The sequence below is a fragment of the Rhamphochromis sp. 'chilingali' genome, assembly GCF_963969265.1.
Source record: "Rhamphochromis sp. 'chilingali' genome assembly, chromosome: 8".
NCBI lineage: Eukaryota > Metazoa > Chordata > Actinopteri > Cichliformes > Cichlidae > Rhamphochromis > Rhamphochromis sp. 'chilingali'.
In genome coordinates this window covers 28,444,438-28,466,197 of record NC_137935.1, presented here as the reverse complement: position 1 = coordinate 28,466,197, position 21,760 = coordinate 28,444,438, and the positions used below count along the sequence as shown (strand labels likewise).

General features: G+C 43.9%; 2 protein-coding genes across 3 annotated transcripts in view; one reads left to right on the top strand and one right to left on the bottom strand.

Moving 5' to 3' along the window:
* The window catches only part of hip1 (huntingtin interacting protein 1), a 54,457-nt gene extending 35,608 nt beyond the window's left edge, over positions 1-18,849 (bottom strand). The window contains exons 1-2 of one of the 2 annotated variants that reach the window (XM_080889717.1): positions 18,832-18,849; positions 15,187-15,309 (exon numbers count right to left, since the gene is read on the bottom strand). In XM_080889717.1, the coding sequence (XP_080745843.1) occupies positions 15,187-15,303 (117 nt within the window). In that variant the 5' untranslated portion in view covers positions 15,304-15,309; positions 18,832-18,849. Of the gene's footprint in view, positions 1-6,813; positions 7,348-15,186; positions 15,310-18,831 lie in introns of those variants that run through there. The other variant, XM_080889718.1, reaches the window with a different exon arrangement.
* Positions 18,850-18,858: 9 nt separating this feature from the next.
* bcl7bb (BAF chromatin remodeling complex subunit BCL7B b) lies at positions 18,859-21,138 on the top strand. Its single transcript, XM_080889719.1, has 6 exons — positions 18,859-18,997; positions 19,499-19,574; positions 19,667-19,754; positions 20,062-20,220; positions 20,315-20,418; positions 20,529-21,138. The coding sequence occupies exons 1-6, from the start codon at positions 18,885-18,887 to the stop codon at positions 20,598-20,600; spliced, it is 612 nt and encodes a 203-aa protein (XP_080745845.1). The 5' UTR covers positions 18,859-18,884; the 3' UTR covers positions 20,601-21,138.
* Positions 21,139-21,760: the final 622 nt, after the last annotated feature.

Sequence of the window (21,760 nt, the reverse complement as noted above, 5' to 3'; positions counted from 1 at the left end):
CTGTTCATGCACAAAAGGAAGAAAGAAAAAAAAAAGACCCCATGCAGCTGCGAAACCCTGATTTCTTGCACCACCTGAGGCTGATACAGAGAATGGTTGTAGAAAGGCTTTCAGTGATGCAACACATTCAAAAAGCTATTTCTTCTCCAGAAACATTGAGGCTGTGTAGACTGATGCACCTGTGAGTATTTGGAATTAAACAGACTGAATTTGAAGCTTCGCGTGTGGAGGCTGGAACATGAAATGTGGCCAATGGCAACACAAAAAGCCTCAAATTAAGATAATATTGTCACTCCTTTTCAGGAGTTATGAACATATAGCGCTGTATTTATTTACACTTAAGAGTTTGAATACAATCTATACACACTTCTTGTGTTTTGCACCTTTTTCCTTCTTTTAAACACGATCCATATTTCTAAACATTGTATTCAAAGTGTAGGTTAACACTGAAACACCATGTCTACACTTAAGCCACATCTGCTTTACATTTTACTGATGAGGGAAGTGACTTTTGTGGCATTTCCTGTCATGGTCACTGGCTGCTAATTTGTCACAAGCACTAAAATTGTGACACTCGTGTTGTGATCTGCATGTGAGCTAACACAGCCTTCAGGGATCGAAGCTGTAAGTTTTAACATCGACAATTTGCTTTGCTTCTCCTTTTCTTTCCATCACACAAGAATAAAAAAGAAGAAGAAAAAATCAAGGGATGATTGAGTAAACGCCAGTGCAACTGGTTCCCACATGAGGATGACCCAATTAGCCCACAGTGAGACTTTGTACTTTGTGTTAGGGTTGAATGGGAGTGCCAGCTGCCTAGATCTCCTGGCATTGGCTGAGGCGGCTTGCCGGCATCAATAAATCAGTGGCCTATTAGCCCCTCGCAGTGCAGCCACTCAGACCGGCCGACAAAGTCAAATGACGAGCAATTAAATCACAGGTGAGAGGAAAGTGATTATAAAGCTGAGGCGCAAAGATCCGCCCCGAGAGAGTCCTTAAACTGGGGAACCTACGTCACTGCATCTGCAGGGGGCCGGCATCTTTTGCGCTTCCCCTTTCCGCCCTGAAGCAAAGAGTCATAACGAGCCATCAATCAATTACTCGCCGACGCAACACAGAAGTCCTTTCTGCTTCTTGGTATCTACAGAAACATCTTCTTTTCCACAGTTCTGCTTTCAAACAAAGTGTTATTGATACAGTGTTGAAAGCATGCAAAGTCGGGCCTGGCAAGCACCAATCAGCTCTTCTGTGGAAAGCGCGGCATTGATATGCTGATCGTGGTCTGGCTGCGCCCGCTGAAGGCCCAGCGCACAGCACCCAGAGGGAGAAAGCATCTTCTGCCTGCTAAACGAACCGGCCCTCGCTGAGCGACTCCCTTCCCCAACCCTCCGCCTCCCAAAGAGCATGTGACTAAAAAGCGATGTTGGGCGATTTGATTCCCATGTCAGTCCCGGAGACATGTCATCTTATCGTGGTCACTTTATGACGGTCACAGAGAAAAGACAGCGCTCTCGGATATTTTTGTCTCTGGCGCGTTGTCGCACATTTCATGTCAGCATTAGTGCCGAGAATAACTCAAAGCTAGTGATGCTCAATCATGAGAAAATGACTGTGGAAAACCTCGGCAGGGCCAAATGAGAAGGGGGAGAGTAAATTCGGCAACACTTGTTCTCACTGGATTTAAGCAGGAGGAGGAGGAGGCGGCATCCTTAGCATGGGAGTGGAGTGATTAATTTAAGTTATGGTACTATGATTATCTGACAGCAGTTATTTAGGTGTGGATGGAGGAGAGAGCTCATGACAGGCCGTGGAGTCTGCTTTAGCTTCACCCATGTTCCCAGTGATTCTGACTCTGGCATGATATCAACAAGTGAAGCCTCTGGTCTTAAAACCTTCATTATGGCACAGCTAAGAAGGACTGCGTGTCTGTATTTAACAGCTGCATGCTTTCCCAATCCTTTTGCAATGTTTCCTCCTTCCGATTTAACCTCTCAGCACACCCAACAGGGGACAAGAGCCCAGAATGCTTTCACCAAGTCTGTCACTGTTCCCAAACAACAGAGCAGACACCAAACTGCTGTCATACCTTTTGAGCTACCCGTCTAAATTAAAGACGGATGTCTCGGAGGCCGAGGCTGGAGCTGCTGCCGAGACCGGTCCAGCTATTCTGCTATAAAAAGGGTAAACAGCGATGGGATGGAGGAAGGAATGAAAACAGGAAACGTGCAGGCTGTGAATGCAGGAGCCCTGTTAACGCTGAGGTGAGGCAGAGGAGGCACGGTCATTGTGGCTGACGCTGTAGGGGTGGAGGTGAAGGAGAGAAGGGGGGGGGGGGGGGTTGCAGGCACTCAGTCAGGCTTCCTGTCTTGGCACACCCTCCACTGCCCATTTCCTGCCTGCTGAAAAATGCCCAAATCCACAGCACCCCCGCCTTCAGCTAAAACCTTGCTCAGTCAAGCCAGACAGGGAGCAGCTGAGACCAAACACTTTGCTCTGTCTCCATTTCCTGCCAGATCACCTCCAGGTGTCTTTGTGTGAATACACTCAGACCTTTAGGAGCACGGATATTTAAAAATGGGCAGTCAGCGATCGCTAACAGATGACCTGAAATAACAATCTAAAAAGAACATGCCATCTCTCCCCACTTCACAGACCGTAATATTTAGACACAACTTATCAAGCACACACATCTGTTTGCAAACACCTGCATGCTTACATGTGAAGCGCACACACACTGTGAATAGCATTTTCTGCTCAGCTGATCAATAAAAGTCTGATATTCACTGAATATGTGTTTTGTCTCCAGCTCAGTATATAGAAAAATCCAAAATGATCTTTAATTCATATACTATCAAATGTTTAAAGAACAATATTTGTACTGTGTCTTATCTCTTTCTAAAAACCTTTGGAGTCTGCACATGGTGTCATACCTGGAGAATACAGTACTGTGCAAAAATGTTTAGCCAGGCCTCACCTCTTATTAAATTTGGCTTCAAGTAGCCAGACTTTAATGTCTTTTTTTAAAGATTACAGTAAACCCAAAAGCAAAGTCGCCAGCTGGAAAACGAAACCATTGAGCTCAAAGATGTGAAGGGGAAGTGCAGATTTGGAGACAAGCCTTTCTGTGTTTGTTCTTATGAAACCTCCCTTTTACATATACACACATGACCTAATCCAACTGTTTAATCTAAAAACACAGATTACAGCAGTATGATATAGTGGTGTAAACATTTTTTTTGGACTATACCTCCGATGAGCATGGTTCCGGTGCACTCGGTATCTGACTTCAGGTTTCACACACTAAAAATATCCGCCTATTTCCTCGAAAATAAAACAACAGCCTTCATGGTTCAACGTGCACAAGTAAAAGTATACGTGGTAAAACTGAGAGCTCGCCTTACCGTGGTGCATTTCACACAAACAAGCAGCCTCCTCAGAGGTCACAACACCATGAAATAACAGTTTTTATTTATTCTTTTACAAATCCATTGAAAGAAAAAAAAAATTGGATAATAACAGGAAAAGCGTTTTTGGCCCAAACATTTTTCCAAGAGCGACTCCACCCGGCTGAAAAGGTCACCGGTCTGAACAGAGCCCTCTGTGTTGCTTGTTTCAGGACCATGTTATGTGTCGCGTCTGACGTGCAAATCTGCTCCCGTGTGAGCCTCCTCGCATCTCTCAAAATTCAGGCTTGCACTGACGCAAAGAGGGCAGAGTGAGAGTTTTTTCTTATGTGCACGCAGGGAGCAAAAATTACAAACCCATGCATGCTACACAGGTGTCACTGCAGGCACTGAGGGAGCATTATCAACCCAGCGAGCTGAATCTGGAATGCAATGTACAATTTTATCATAGAGTGAAGGTGAAACCAGCCACCAGCCTAGTAACAATGGCTGCCAGTCATGTGCAGGCCCCTGAGGCTGTAACTGGGAGCTTGTTTTCCACCTAATGCACCGAGTATCTCCTGTCCCATTAATAACGGGGCAATGGGTGATGCAGATAAGCCCAGCGGGATGTTGCAGTCTCATAAGAGCCCACTAAAAAGCATGCAAACATACAGCTCCGGGATGTTTGGAGCGTGCGACCTAACAGCAATGGGTTCGTCGCTGAGGGTAGAGGTGGAGGGTGGCAGCTGGTTAAAGTCACACGTAGGTCGAAGGCCGGGCTCCACCACAATTAAACTCTCAGCCCTTCATCCCCGTGGCAGGCTTTTGAGCCCCTCCTCTCTTTGCAACTCTGCGTGAAAAAGCCTCACGGCCTCGCCTCAACTTCCTGAAGACGTATCAGTAAAAGCCACATCTGTGCACCTCAGCTCACCCCACCTCACAGCACAGCAATAACCGAATCTACACAGGCGTCACAATCATCTGCTTCCGTGGCTTCTTTTTCATTTTATCTAAAACAAACTGTTTCAGCTGATGCAACAATGGGGCAAACGTTCAGCTGCACGTTAGCACAAATTTCTAATCGGCCAATCAAATGCCATTAACTCAGTGCATGAAGGCATGTCGACATGTAGAGAAACTCAAGACGACATTCTGAAGTCCAAACTGAGCATCAAACTGAGAATGAAAGGTCATTTGATTGACTTTAAACGTAGTGTGGTTGTTAGCCAGAGTATTTCCGAAAGTGCTGATCTACTGGGATTTTCCTACACAACCATCTCTAGAGTCTGGGGAAAAAAAGAGGACGAAAATATCCAGAGAGAACAATTCTCTGGGTAAAAATGACTTGTTGATGTCAAATAAGAAAGCCCGGAGTACCTCGAGCTGATAGGAAGGCAACAGTAACTCTAGCAATACTTGTTAGAACCGAGGTATGCAGAAGAGCATCTCTGAATGCACAACATTCAGATGCAGCAGAAGAGCACACCAGGTGACACTGCTGTCAGCTAAAACAGGAAGCCGTGGTCCGGACTCACCGGAAATGGACAATAGAAGGTTGGGAAAATGTGGCTTGATCTGATGAGTCTCTATTGCTGCTGAGAGATTCTGACGATGGCGTAAACAACACAAAAGCATGGATCCATACTGCTTTGCATCAATTATTCCGGCTGCTGCTGGTGGTCTAATGATTTGGGGGATATTTTCAGAGCACCATGTCACCAAGCTCAGATCATCTCAAACTGGTTTCTTGTACATAACAGAGTTCACTGTACTGACATGAACTCGACAACCACCAGGTCTCAATCGAACAGTGCACCCTTGGGATGTGGTGGAACAAGAGATTCATATCATGAATGTACAGCCTACAAAGCCACAACAACTGAAGGAATGTTTCCTGCACCTTGTTTAATCTATATCATGACGAATTAAGGCAGTCCTGAAGGTAAAAAACAAATAAATAAAAGAGTCCGGTGAGTGTATATTTACATAAAGAAACTGTAGGTCTATAAGCATTCATCCATTCTTTGCCGCTTATCCTTTTCAGGGTCGCGGAAGGGCTGGAGGGCTGTCATCATCTCTAAACAACACACCCTGCATACCTTCAGCCACATTCCTCAGTGTTTCATCTCTGCTGTGCATCACCAGATTACCTGTGGTGGAGCGGTGATGCACAGTCTGCAAGACCCACTGGACAGTGGCAGAAACAACATGTAGAAAAGCTTTGATTGGAATACTTTACACTTTCCCACTTTTTCTCGAGGTTCAGCTAAAATAACCTGTTAATTGCAACTGGAAGGTGATGCCCTAGGAGGCTTTCCATCGCTACACCTACCTACACCATGTCTACACGTGACTGACTTCACGTGGGCGGCTGAGGTTTTTTCTTTCCTCACAGCTGAGAGACTGATTTTCCTGTTCCACCTATGGACAGCCTGTCAGGATCCGGTGCATCGTTGCAGAATTTACACTCGCTGTGCTTTTCCTCCACAAACCTTTGAGTCTCCAACCTGGTTGGGGATTACTAGAGAGTAGGCTTTCTCATCAAACCACACACACACACTCTTACACTTCAGTACAAAAGGCTAAAAGTGCAACCCCTTCATCCACTGTGAAAGGCTTCTTGTGCACCTGCTTCAGCAGTCCAAGCTGCACCTCTTTTGCCTCATCCCCATCGCTCTGAGTCAAAGGAAGATGAACAGGCAAATGTGGAATAAACTCCACATCGATCGCCAGTTTGGAAACATCACTGCTTGTGAAGAAGTTGTACTTTAAATTCACCCTTAGAGCCCCCAGTCTCTTGATTCTGTGTTATAGAGCTTTAACTACACACTCAGACTGGCCTTGAGGTTTGTCAATAAGATCCTGTAATTGACATTCATGGCGCATTTAAACCATGCTTGCAGAACTTTTTCCTCTAACCTGCAGCATAAACAGAGCTCTGGTCAACACAGGAAACATTTCCAGGTCTCAGAAGAACACTATATTAAAGCCAAATGTGTGAATGGCTTCATTTACTTGCAATAGAAATGTAAAGCCTCCAGAGAGTAGGCTGCATTAACACAATCGTGTGCTTTCTGACTCTTGGTTTCATCATTTCCCCGACTAAATGCAGCTGTTCTTTCACTACAGCAGCTCGCAAAACCCTGGAATAAACCCACGGGAGACCTCCGAGCTTTCACAACAAAACCCAAACTTCCCACGGACGCATTTAGCTGCCATGTAAACAGCAGACAGAGCAAGTCCCTGCTTGCACCGAGCCCAACTTGCATGTATTCACCCTGCTGAGTGTAGTGTGTGCGCTCAGGACTTCTTGGACACCACCCCCACCTCCACAAAAACATGCAAACCCTGTCGCTTTCTCCTTTTTTCTCTTAATATCCGTCCTTAGCTCACATAAAGACAACCCGATCGGCTCTTCGGGACTTACGATTTTGCTCAGATCCATGATCGTCCTTCCAAGACGGCGAGCGGGGGATCCTCGGAGCTGCTGGCTCTCTCCTAACGCGCAGTAACGGGAAAGCGACTGAGCCTACAAATGCATTTGGGAGGAGAAGAAGGGGGGAGGAGGTGGCGAGGGCCGTTAGCTCAACATGTGTCCCGATTTGGTATTAAAATGCTGCTCTATTCTTCCTTTGCTTCCTTCCGCGTCCAGTCTGCTTTTCTCCGCGAGCTCTGCGCGATCTCTTATCGGCGAGGACTTTCAGCATCCGACCCGGCGAGGAGCTCAAGCTGTGTGGGAGGAAAAACCCAGAGGACTACCGCTACCGATAGGCGCTCGTTTCACTTTAAAAGGGGCAAAAGAAAAGACAATCACCCCACTCGCATGAATCAGCCCTCGTAGGGGCAAACACTGAGGCAGGAGGCTACCTTTATTTTGCAAATAGCCCGCTCTCCTGTTAGACAATAGTAGCATGGAGCCTGCAGAGTGGGATGGCTCAAACACGGTGGGTTTCAAACTGGGGTCCGGGGAACCGCCGGGGGTCCTAACAGGGAGAGAAACAAAACGGGGTGGGGGGTGGTTGGGGTTTGCAACTTCCACTGCTGCTCCATTCACTAGTAGGAGTAACAGATGATCACCTGATCTAAACTGCAGCAGGAGCCAAAAGACCATCTACCCCTCCCCTATCTCCAAAAAAATAAAGAAATTTAAAAAAAATTTAATTATCTTCCTCACCGTGAAAATCAGAAAAAGCAGGAAAGAGAAGAAGATGTGGGAACAACAACAGACACTTAGATCAAATGTAGCCAAAAGAACAAAAAGGCTGTGGTACAAAGAAAACTCAACAACTCAACTATACTGACAGTATACAGTAGGCCCCCTATATTTCCATACTTTATATGCACACACTGCCTTAAACCCTTATCTTGACTGACTACAGTTAAGCCTGGAAAAAAGCAACTTTCAAAAGGTGAAAAGTGGGGGAAAGGAGCTCAGCGTCCACCAGGAGATCACTCCTGGGCAACTGATGCCCCCATCTGGTGCCTCTGAGAGTCTTCAGTTATTCTGTGTTTGTGTCAGCCTGCAGGATTTGAGCTTCACAACAGCTTAAAGTTTCAGGCCCTTTTGACTCAGAAAATTCTGGGAGAGTCGTCTATAACAGACCCTCCATAAAGATACCATTTTAACATGACATAGCAGGTAAAATGCAGGTGTTACTAATCCCGTAAACTAAGCCTCTGTACTGAAATATGAGCTTCATTAATTCGATCAGCAAGTCCTAGATGCTTTTCTTCATACCTTTGTTGTAACGAGTGGTTATGAGAGTTACTGTTGCCGTCCTATCAGCTCAAAGCAGTGTGGTCATTCTCCTCTCACCTCCAACATCAACAAGTCAATTTTTACCCAGAGAACTGACCAGCCCAGCCCGTCTGGCACCAACAACTATGCCACATTCAAAGTCACTTAAATCACCGGGATGATGCTCGGTTTGCATTTCAGCAGGTCGTCTCGACCACGTCTGCATGCCTAAATGCATTGTGTTGCTGCCACGTGATTGGCTCATTATACAGTTTCATTAACGTGCTGTTGCACAGGTGCGCCTAATAAAGTGGCCAGTGAGCGTATATAAACAGCATATTGACTAACTTCAATTCACATTTTAGGGACCAAGTGTGGACTCAGCCGTACACACAGAAGTGTCATCCTGATGCCAATAACTAGACTGTATAAAGTCGCCAGTGTGTGCGAATCTGTGCAAATCTGCGCAAAACATCCAGGCAGAGTGACAAAGACTCATCCTCAATGAAAAAGAGACAGTACAACCGCCAACATCAACGAGGCAGTCTGGGATTACACAACAGAAGACTCGGAGACAGCCAGTGAGCCCACAGGATCCATTTTTAAAATCCAGGCCAGGCTTTCAATCACAGCTGACCAACCAGGGCCAGGCCAGCCACAATAATCAATATGTTACTCATTAGACTATCGGGTGTGCGCATTAAACCTCCAGGCTGCCCAGCAGTCAGTCTAAAAACAATGCAGGCTATTTTCCACCGAGTCTCCTCACTTCCTGGTACGGCGTGGGCCCATCGCCGAGCATTTCTCACATACAGCAGTCCCACTCTGTCTCTGTCTTCATTTTGACTCAGCAACACTCATCTCTGTTTTTGTCTAACCAGCTTTAAAAGGACACATCTCCGAGTTTCAGTCATTGTTTTAATTTAGCCGTATGAAGCATGTAAAAGTGCTCAAGGTGTTTCAGCAGTTAAATCAGATGTGGGCTAGGATTGCTGAGTAAGTGCAGTTCAATACGGGCTGGCTGGGTTGTGCTGTCAGCATACATCATGTGCCATCTTTTTTCCTGTTCCAGTAAACCTCTCACAGTCCACTTGAACCGTGATGTCATACTGCACCTTCCTGACTAAAGGTTAAGGACCAAGAAGAGCAATGGCTCACCTAACCTGCTGATTATTTGTGTTAAACTTCCTACTCAGCAGCCATATGACATATTAGAAAACGTGTGTCATATCTCTTTAAGCAGGTGTGGCTTGGAAAAGGTCGTTGTACCATGTCAAAACACAGTCAGGGGTTAAAGTCCTCCAAATGTCTCTTGTTTGAACTCAAGTGTTATGACACGACACTTTTCCTGGAATATCTTTGTTTCTCGCAGTGGAAAAAAAAAAAGACATTAAAACACAGGAGTTTGTGGTGTGTTATCATGTGAATACGCTAACATAAGGTGTTATTGACACAGCAGGATGATTTTTAAAAACAGACTGGAGCCACTTCTTCATCATGTCTATATGTTGTACATCAGTAACCTGGGATACTGAAGCAGATGTTAGCAAATCGAATCAGAGGGGTTTACCACGGAGCGAGATTATTGGGTTAGCGAGCTACGTTGAGCTTAAACACAGAGTTTTCAGTTTCGCCGTGGCAACACATGCTTGAAGAAGTGAGGAGCAGGTGGAGGAAATGATTCCTTCATTTACAGCTCGGTTTTAAGAGCTGGAACGCATTTTATACGTGCAACTTGTTAAGCTCAGCAAACTGTGCACCACATCGTCACCGGAGCGTGCATGCATTCAGCCGGTGATACAGAAAGTGCATAAATGTTCTTATACTGCCAGGTCTCTGCTATACACCTGTTCAATCAATACACTTTATTTGACTCTGATCTGCCGAGAAATCAAAGAGATTTCCACGGCTCCTTTATTTTGCTTCGGGGCAGTAACCTTTCATGTTTCAAAGCACAGAGCTTCAATGAGCAGCCACCACACTAGAAATAAACATCAGCACCGAGAGCGCACTTAGCAATAAAATAAATACATTAACTCGAGTTTAAATGCTTATTTTTACCGCTCTGAGTGTTAAATCCTGAGATTATTACCCCCCTCGTATTATTTGAAACTGTGTGACATTTGACTGCTATAGTTATAGTATAGTTGATGTTCTTTAAAGATTTTATCTCCATCATCATCTGATAACGTCTCTGACTGGAGCAGGCAGCGCTCACAGGGACTCTTTCGTGTAGAGGAAGAGTCATATGATGCGTGAAATGCCCCTTGTTAAGTGAGCGCTCACCGAGAATGACGCAGAAAGTCGGGCTTAACAGAGAAAGTTGATAAACACTGTCATCTTCCACCCGGGGTTTTAGGTTGGGTCAAGCCAGCTAATGCCGAGAAAGCCCAGCTTTGATGAGCTTACTTCAAACTAGCAGGGAATTTTCAGCCCCAGACATTTATGTGTAGAGGAGACCTTTGTTATTGTGTCAGCAGTAAAAAAAAAAAAAAAAGCTTTCATTTTCATGCTGACATTTGGTATTCGTGTTGGCATGGTGACCATCAGGGCAGGACCTCTGGACTTATTATTATTATCCTGAAATGAGAATATTGTATTATTTGAAATGAAGAAAACCTGACAATGACATAGTTTGTCACATGGAGTAAATGGAGTTGTACTCTTATAGTGCTTTTCTGCTCTGTTTGAGCACTCAAAGCGCTTTCTTACTACAAGCCTCATTCACCCACTCATACAACCATTCTTTTTCTTTTAAGCTAACTCTGATGAATGCATCAGGTTCAGTATCTTGGCCAAGGATCCTTCGACGTGCAGACTAAGACTAGAAGAGCCAGGGATCGAACCTCCTGATTGGCAGACCTCCTTGCTCTACCTCCCACGCTGCAGCCGACGAATCAAATACAGGCGGCTGAAGCAGCCCAATTCCCCTACCGCGCTCTTCCACCGGTGACGTAGCTTCCAGTCTGACTTTTGACCTCTGCTGCGACTGAAACAAACAAGCACCCCGTCTCCACCTTTCACTGTACCGTGCTTGTAAAACTCAGCAGGGAACTCCAAAACAACCTGTAATTCAGAGTCATTGTTATTGCCACCAGAAACTCCGCAGTGCACTTTGTTCCACTTACTAACCAGTCACTCACGTCCCGCTCCATTATTCCACGCAGCCAGCGCAATGAGGCCACAAACCACCACCCGCCGTTTCTGCTCCCTGAGCGCCTTTAATGGTCTCGCTTTCGTGCTCGTCTGCGTGTATCCCGCATGCATGCGGATATCCCTCGACAACTTCCTGCGCATTCTGAATCGCAGGATGTCAAAGAAGATGACGAGGACTCGAGACAATGAGCGGCGGAGGGGAGCAGAAGGAGGCAAAGACAAAAGATGAGGGAGAAAGAGAGGCAGGAAGACGGCGTGATTAAAAAAAACCCGCCTGTCTACAAAGACCCCTGCTGATTCCTGCTTGTGCCCAAAGGCCGCGATCTTGCTCCTTGCCTGAATTCCAAAGCTGCCGTGACACCAAACGGAATTAAAAGATCGCGCAGGCCTGGGGGACAGGCCTTCTGCACTAAGAGCAGGTTATTTACTTCCTACGAATCAGCCCAAGGATTAATCAGACTCTAGTTAAACATCCAGCTTCTACTACTCCTCCAAAACACCAGGAACAGGACTGCAAACTCAACCAAAACAACCTTAATGCTGGCAGTTCAGTTTGATAGAAAATAAAGAGAACATTAACAGTCAAACAGTCAAAGCACTTTTATATCCAGATACAGGAGTGCCCTCAGTATGGACAATTAAAGGGGAAGGATGAGGCAGACAGACAGTCTGATTTCAAGGCCTTCATTATGTAACATGCGTACAATGTGGTGTCACTCTGTGGCTCACTCTGCATATCCCAACTGAGGAGCTGGTGCCCCAGAAATGTTCCTCAAGCACTAATTATGGTTCCTATTGGTCCATAGATTACTACCTACGCCAGCTTTCAAATGAAAAACCTCTCCTGTCCTCTGGGAGCTCAGGGACCGGGAGCTGGCATCTTGGACATTTCGGAGCCTGAAGATAAAAGATGATAAAAACTCCCGCTGGTGTTCATTGTGTTATTTACTCCTTTGTTTTCACTAAAGCTTTGAGGCTACGATTCAACCCAAACCAAAACACAGAATGACGTTTCAGACGAACTCCCCCGGAGATTTAATCCGCCTAAACTCTAAATGAAAGACTCGGTCGCTGTTATGAGACTAAACATGTCATTAAAAGTGCTGAGTGCTATCAGGTTGCCCTGGTTCGTGCTTTTTATAACCCCGAGTGGACATGACAGAGGGGATTTTGCACACAACAGAAAGGATCGGGCAGGAAGTTCCCAGGATGAGCGTGGTTAGAAAACCACAGAAGACATTTTTTAATTTACGCTTAATTTACGCCTTGAACTTGTCTCAACTAACAGCAGATGATTCTGGAGTCATTTTTAAGTTGTTGTTGTTTAACTCAGTGGGTCTAAGCCAGGGTGGGCAGAGTAGGCGGGGTACTTCTCCAGTACAAAGGGGTTATATGGTTGGATAAACTCAACTAATCGAGGGAATAAAAAAACCCCAAAAGTTATCATTTAATTAAAGAGCTGAGTGGACAAAAGGTTGAAAGTCAGTTAAAAGTAATGTGTAAGATGTATAAAATGGACAGTTTTTGTCTTGTATACTGTATTTCCATGTATGTTTGCAGGTGTTTTAGTAAATCCCTGCACCTATTTCAAATTTTCCTGGCAAAACATAAACAAACGAGAGGTACACCGAGAGCTCTGCACACTGCTCTATATTACGGATGTTGAAATCGGTCTTCAAGGGAAAAAAATAGCATGTCAGCTGAACTAAGTGCATGAAAGGCTAAAACAGTATGTCGTGAGGGTAAATCAGATAAAGAAGCGTTGGGAATAATCTGGGAATGCCTGGATTCATTCATCTGCAAAAAAGCATTGAGGCTATGATTAGGGGTTATTATACCGAGCAATTTTTGACACTAAATAGTCCAAACAAACTTGAACATATCACTGATAACCAGCAAAACAAGACATTTAACAGAAATAATAAGATTCTGTTCCAAACAGTAGAAACAAATAACATAAAAAAAGTTTTACATCTAAGGTGAGCTTGTTAATGTGAACGGACGGATGAAAAAAAAAGGGAAAAAAGGAAAAAGCTGGTGAAAGAAACAAATATCTAAAAGCAGGCAGGCTGTTGGGATTTCTATAGAGGTGAAAGCCAGCCACCCAGCAGATTTAGGCAGCTTTAGAGCACAACAGATCAGATGAGATTATCTCTCGTTGATCCCTGTAAAGCAGACAGCACATTCATTGATTCCTGCACCTCCTGCCGCAGCTCTGGATCCTCAGTCAGAACCCCCCCCCCCCCCCCCCCCCCAACAAAAACCCCCAAAACAAAACAAAAACAACAACCACGAGGAACAAAAAGCAAACATAAGCATTTCCTCTCATACGGGTGACAAATCCCAATGAGTATTATCTTAAAAATTACACCTTTACGAGGCGGAAACTGACTCCATTAGTACGAAAACAGTAGTATGATCTGCCGACAACACATCAAACTTGGGCTTGTTAAAGCTTGCCTGAATATTTTCACCCTCCTTTAATGGGAGATACACTAGAGCAAGACAAAAACACCTTTCTGCTCAGACACATTTACTTCCCCCTCCAGTTTCCTCGGAAGCTGGAGCAACTATGTGCCTGCATTACGTTGCCATGCTGGCACCTTCCGCAGGGTGTGATCTCAGGAGCCTGACAGTGACCCAGTGACCAGGATTGGCTCGAGATGCACAAAGCTACGCATGCGTCTTTCCCCAACTTTAATCCATACTGCTGCTGCGACGGGCTGGCGGAGAGGGGGCCAGACTGGATGAGACCATCTAGAGGCAGCGAGGCCAAATACCTACTGTGCACATTTAGGCTTTGTGGACTGCACTGTCCGATTTTAGCAGCAGGAGTGGATTGGGAAAAGCATGTTGCAGCACTACCACGCTGCCTTGATTCATCTGACCTACTTTCCCCCACCGCTTTCCCTCCTCTGCGCCTGGTCCGGGGCAAGGGGAGGGGAGACCACCAAGCAGGAAGCAGCAGGCTCCACAGCACGCACATACATACATACATACATACATACATACATACATACATACATACATACATACATACATACATACATACATACATACATACATACATACATACATACATACATACATACATACATACATACATACATACATACATACATACATACATACATACATACATACATACATACATACATATATATATATATATATATATATATATATATATATATATATATATATATATGAGTAAAGATACACAACATTCATTATTCATCAGCAGCCATGAAAACTAAACACAAGGAAGGAAGACAGGCAGTTACCTTGGTTTTACAATTTCACCCATTTTCATCGTCATTTTTTATTAGTCCTTTATTTATCCAGGTAAAAAATCTCATTGAGATTAAAAATCTCATTTCCAAGAGAGACCTGGCATCATCCCTGGTCCTGCCTTAAATGCAGGGCTTCGGAGGCACTTTACATACATGATACAGCTCCACTGAGCCCCCCTCCTGTGTGCTTTTTTATGCAATAGTTATCTGAATTCAAAAGGCCACTGACCCACATCTCCACAGCTCTTTTGTTGTACAGTGGGCTCGTTTTGTGTCTGCTGATCTCAGACAGACGTGTGGGAAGGTGACAACAATGTGGATCCAAAAAAAAAAAAAAAAAAAAAAGCAAAGCAAACACGGGATAGGCCTGATCGACTCAGCTGTCACACGGTGACTCGTTTAAAATGAAGGAAAATTTTGGCTCCCGTGTCATTTCTTTCTCTCGCGTCAGACGGAGAGAAATAGTGACACAGTGTTGTGCATAGTTTAAGTTGACATGACTTTTTAAAAACCTCCCACCAGCGCCATAAAGAGGCTCTCAGCCCGGGACCTCCATCCCACACTCTCGGCAGAATAACGTTATTATATGACTGTGACCTCCTGTGCTCCGTACCTGCACTCTTTCAAAGTTTTCCCTCTCCAGCTCCAGGCTGTTGGCTCCTCCGGTCCGTCGGATCACTTTGGGGATAGCGTTGGGGACTTGCTGCATGGAGTTTTTTACTCGATCCATTGTCGTCTGAGGCAGATGAAGAACAAACAGCAGCGGGGGGGACAGAAAGAGAGGCTTTTAGCTTATAACCGTTCTCTAGGCTACAGTGAAGTAGACTCCGAACTGCGCTAACTATGGCGGGCAGCCGTCCATGCTGCGCTGCTGGACTCGTCGCCCCCGTTCACAGAAGCATTTGGCCTCTGCGTCCACCACCAACACCACCCCAGTCAATGACAGGAGCAGCCTGAGCGGCACCAACGTAAAGCTCGCGCACGAGCTCACCGCGAAGGGCTCACTTCCGCTTTCACTTTTTCAAACTAAAGTTCCCAAATTCCGACAGTTAGCGAGGACGTAAATCTCACATGTGGAGAGCGGAGATAGACTCAGCTGTTACTTATATTTTAACTTACAGCTTATATTGTGAATATACACTCACTGGCCACTTTATTAGGTACACCTTGCTTTATTTCTTGTTTGCAAAGATTCAACAAGGTGCATGAAACATCCCTTAGAGATTTTCCTCCATTCTAACATGACAGCATCACGCAGCAGATCAGTGATGAGAATGTCCTTGTGCACCACATCCCAAAGGTGTTCTATTAGATTGAGATGTGGTGACTGTGGAGGCAATTTGAATACAGCGAATTCATTCAAGAAACCAGTTTGAGATGATTTAAGCTTTGTGAAGTTGTGCTCAGTTGGGACTAAGGGGTCAGAAATGTGCCAAGATAATATCCCCCACATCATTACACCACCAGCAGTCTGATCAGTTAATACAAGGCCGGATGGATCCATGCTTTCATGTTGTTTATGCTGAACTCTGATCCAACAACTCATCACACGAGGCAACATTTCTCTCTGGTGAGTCTGAGTCACAGTTTCCTCTTTTTTGTGACACCCAGTGTGGTCTTCTTCTGTACCTGAATGTTGTGCATTCAGACACGCTCTTCTGCATGGTACCTTGGTTGTAAACAAGTGTTGTTACTTTTGCCTTCCTATTAGCTGGAAACAGTGTTGCAATCCTCCTCTGAGCTTTCTTTTTCATACCATTCTCTGTGAACTCTAGAGATGGTCGTGTAAGAAAATCCCAATAGCTCAACATCTCGTTAAATTCTCAGACCAACAACAACATCATATTCAAAGTCACTTAAATCAGCATTCTTCTTCCCTCTGATGGTCAGTTTGAACATCAGCAGACCATCTTGATCAAGTCTACATGCGTAAGTGTGCTGAGATGCTGCCATGCGATTGGCTGATTAAGTAAATGTTAACAAGCAGCTGAACAGGTGTACCCAATGAAATGGCCAAAGATCAAAATATTTTAGTTTTACTTTTAAAAGCAGATATTTCTTCAACCAGTTACTTGTCATGTTTTTGCTTTAAAAAAAATTAAATATGAACCAAAGTTAAATATTATATTTTGCATTTTAAGCCAGGAGTACGTGCCCCCTCTGGATGGCAACAATTCTGAGTAAACTGATGGACGTCCATGTGTGGAATTGTGTGTAAATAAAAGCACAAAATTCACCTGACTCATAGTGTTTGTCATCAACGGTGATGTGCAAACCTCACAATCTCTGAAAAATGAAAAGCCTTTAATCACAAAGTCGTGGCAGGAAGTTGCTGCCATTGTAGGTACCATGACAACTTTCAGCTGCATGCTGGGCTGTTATTTGGATATTTTCTCTAGTAACGGCCTTGGGACTCCTCCCTGTGTTGTCAGCCACTGGCTGAAGCTCTAGCAGTCCCCGCCCACGCCATCAGTTAATATGTTGACATTTTTCTTTTTCTGTGGCCTTCCCCACATTCAGCTGTCTTATCGTGTCCTGTCAAACAGATATAGAAACACTAAAAGAAAATATTCAATGTGATGATTCTGGAAACATACGCCACAGAAATGTTTAGTCTGAGACTAAGATACAGATTTTTCATCGCTGAGATTATTTTTTCTAGGCAGCATCCAGTTTATTGTAACTCTCTCAGTCACTGATCTGATGTTAACTGAAAAAAGGGCTTTAATCTATTTATGTTCATTCTTACTAAAAAGATGATAGTGTTAACAAACTTGTATAAATAAATAAAATATTCACATTACTTGACAATATTGTCACAATGTTTCTAGTTTCATTCTTGGCAGAGTGAAAACAAGTTGCTTAAAGAGAAGCTGGCCCTGCTTCTGCTCCTTTACTATCTGCAGATGACAAGCAAAGCAAACAAAGGATAATTTCCTGTCAGTGATTCCTTCCTATCTCAGCAATAAATCAACACACTGACAACCTTTGCTCTGTGTCCCCTGAGGGCCGGGAGGAGCAGGTCTGCTAATGCCTGACTCAAAGCTGCCCTCTGTTGATTACATGTGGGAACAAGTACATACAAAAATCAATACAAAAGCAAAGAAAAGAGCTTTATGCACTATAAACGTAATTATTTACTGCAGTGGATCCAAGATGTTCTGAGAGGATTTTATTTGCTTTGTTTTTAATTTGTATTGTTAACACAGTTTGTACAAATCTAATGAACTTAAAAGTCAATATGTGAACTTTAAACTCTCTTAGACAAGCTTTCTTATAATTTCTCTAAGTGGTTTTCCGGAATAGTTCTCCAGGCTTCTTGAAGGACATTCAAAGCTCTTATTTGGATGTTGGCTGACTTTTGTTCCATCCTCTCTAACAATGATCCCACACTCCTTCAGTAACGTTGAGATCCGGGCTCTGGGGAGGCCAATCCATGACTCATAGCATTCCGCGGTGTGATTTTCTATACAGGCATGCTTTTTCTTTGTTGGCTGTGTGTTTGGGCTCATTGTCATGCTGAAATAGGTAGCCTTTGCCAATCAGATGTTTTCCAGGTGCTACATATGGTGGATCAAAATCAGACAATGGTTTTGATACTTCTCCCTGTTTCCCCTCATAGCAACCACCCTTCCACTGAGACCATGTCTGATGAGGCTCCAGCGAACATTAGATCCTAGGTGGTGGCTTCCACTTCTCCAGTTTCCTCCATTTTTTTTAAGTGCACAGTTTGGACCTAATAGCTGATTCCCAACGAGCTTGAAAGATCTTCGGAAAGCTTGGAGAGCTATTCCTAAAGACCACTGGTAAAAATTGACAAGAAAGTCTGGCTGCTTGGAAGCAAAATATAAAGAAATAAGACTTTTGCACAGCAGTGTAGTTTTGAGTAGAGCTGCTAACAACTCGCTTTAAAGGTGACAGGGGCTCTGCACAGGGGGACAACCCCACAACATATTGGGTTTATTTTTCATTTTTTTAGGAGAATACCTTTTTTAATGTGAAAACAAAATCCCCACGTCTCATTTTACAGCCTTCAAAGCTGTCATTAAGTACAGCATTTGAATAAACTGTACATTAAATAGAAACCCCCACTATAGTCAGAAGGGATGGATAATGGACAAAAAAGACGAATAAAATCAAACGTGCCCAGCCTGTCTTTACAGTACATTATATATATATAGTGTGAACATAAGGTGTCAGAATGAAGCTGACAAAAAAGGGAGAAAAAAAATGTGACGAATGAATCTCGCGAGATTACCAGTGTAACGGAGGACTGGGGCTTGGTCTTGAAGTTTTCAGATGCATCTGTAGATGAATCATAACAGCATCAAGATGTCGGGACGATCGGGCCGCGCTGAGACGCGAAGTCGGGCTAAAGACGACATCAAAAAGGTGCTAGCGGCCATCGAGAAAGTGCGCAAATGGTACGTAAGCGATCCGCGGGGGGACAATATGGAGGGAAAGGTATTAGTAGACCGAAGCCCGATATCTGCTGCGTCGCACAACAAACTTCAGTCGGAAAAGTTAGATGATTGACGGAGACGCCGACCAACCCGTGCCCCAGTTTGACAGAGGGGGCGGGGCTAGCTGAGTTTTTCCGCCGAGAGCTGTCAATATGGCTTCAGTCTGACATGCGGAGCGCGGCTAATTCCGGCTCGCTGTCCCGTTAGTCTAATTACAGTGTAATTCATAAACACCCGCGGACGTTTCCCCGGGGGTTTTAACCCTCTCCTGCACTGTGAGCGATGCCTGTTAGTGGGCACATTGTGATATTTGTGCAGCTGTCCATTGTGTGCTGTTGCAGAGAGAAAACGTGAGCGTGTATGCTGCATGTCATGTTAGAGACTGAGGCTGTAGACCAGGTGAAAGCGGAAGGTGTTTGCTGAGCTCCTGTCTCAATGTAATCAAACTAATCACATCCCCAGGGAGAAGAAATGGGTGACAGTTGGTGACACGTCTTTACGTATATTCAAGTGGGTGCCAGTGACGGAAACAAAGCAGGTGTGGGCCTTTTGTCATGTGTAGCTTATTTTTTTAATAACCTTATTTTGCTCACATTTCTTGAAACTGACAAATTGCACTTCCATTGTCAGATATATCGCACCAAATCCACCGGTGGAGAAGTTAGAGGCTTGAAAGATGTGGTCCTGGAAAACACCAACTCTCTACTGGATTTTACTGGTATGTTTGAAGGCTTTTAAAAATAATTTTTAAAAGGTTTGCTGACTTGTTTTGTACTTAATGCTGTCTAAATTAAAACAACAATCTAAAAGAAATTAGTAACAGTACTGCTCTAAAGGTGGTCATACCAAATATTCAGTTGCAGTTTCATGTATGTTTGCACGTCACAGTAATTCACTGGACCTATTGCTCATTTCATGAAGAAATGAGAGGTTGCTCGAGACTAATGCACAGTAATATATATTTCAAAAATGCTGTAAAAGCTGTAACCTCATGTTCCGTGCCTTTCCCTTCCTCTCTGCGCCAGATGAAAACAGCAACCAGAGCTTCCTGTCGGACGTTTACCAGCCTAAAATGGATAACAGCAGCAGCACCTCCAGCTCGCAGCAGGTCAGCCCTCCTCATGCCTCCAGCCTGCGAGCTGAAGACTCCCAGCCTCCAATGCTCGGCCAGGAGAGCGTGGATGGTATGTGGATAACATGCACTGCATCACATTTGTTGTGACGGTGCGAAAGCTTCGATAATCAGTATATAATCTCGCTGCCTCCTTGATGATGCAGAGCCAGTTCACTCAGGACAGGAGGGCACAGATGAGCCACCCACTCTCATCAAGGAGGACCTTCTATCATCAGGAACTGTCAGACGGAGCACCCCAGACACCCAGGTTCACTGCGTTAAAAATGAGCTCAAAGAAGACCAAAAAGCATGTTCCTTTGTTAAATCATTCCTAAAATTATTGCAGTCTAATTAAATGTGTTTCTTTTCATTGAACAGGAGGAACTGGATGAATCAGGAGCACCTCCCTTAAAGAAGATTTGCACAGGAGAGAACGCTGTTCTGAGATAGCTTATTTATGATCGTTTTGTCAAAATACACACAAAACACGTCCTCAGTTGTTGTGAGATTAGCAAAGCTTTGACAATTATTCTGGATCTCTTCATATATTTACGCAAATATTGCTTATTTTAAATTCAGCTTTTAAGAAAATGTGTATTAACTGCAAAATCTTCTATTTTCCCCCTACTTTAATTAATATTTGAAGTCATGCTGTGTTTCGTTTTTCATCTTGAAAAGGACGGGGGGAGCATTTTGAACTGTATTTCGCAGGCTTTGTGTATTTTCATGCAGTTGCCGTAACTGTCTGATTTTCCTGGTAGCCGCAGCTGAAATTATGCATGTTTCCATATGCTGTTGCTTTATTCTGAAGGTTTATTGGCGATTTTGAAAAGGTGTTATTTGTGAAGCTTTATGCAAATTGCTGTTTTTAGATGTGCCATTGTGTATTAAATACAGTGCCCTCCTTTAAAAAAAGAAGAAGCTTCTTTTGGCTTATCACATGCAAGAATATGATTTTTATTATATATATATATATATATATATATATATATATATATATATATATATATATATATATATATTATTTGCCCATGTTTATAACTGAACACATTTGTTTATAACTGAACACATTTTGTAAATCATAATAAATGCGACTGTTCATTTTAACTCACTGAAGTATGGTTTGGAGATGGTGGCTCTAACAAAATACATTTTAACAAAAGGTGGCAGAGCAGAAGATGCTCAGATTGTCGCTGGGGGTGAACAGCGTGGACAGGCTGAGCATTTAGAAAGTTAGAAAGTCAAAACTGAGACAGTTTGGAAATGCAGAGAAGACAGTAAATAAACTGAATAATGTATGTTTAACATGGAGCAGCCAGGCAGGAGGAAAAGAGGAAGAGCACAGAGTAAGTTTTGTGTAATTAAGGAGGGCATACAGAGGGGCTGGCTTCACAGAGCAGTATGCTAGAAATCGGGGGAGATGGTTAACTGTGGCGACCCCTAAAGGAAGCAGCTGAAGACGAAGAAGATCCTGCTAAGTTAGGATTTATACACCATGAGGATTCCCAGTAGTGGGTAACCTATTGTTTAATCAGCATATTCAAAATGGAGTCCAGACAATGGTTTTAAAAATTAATTCGATAACTGAACAAGACAGCTCCTCGTTAGAT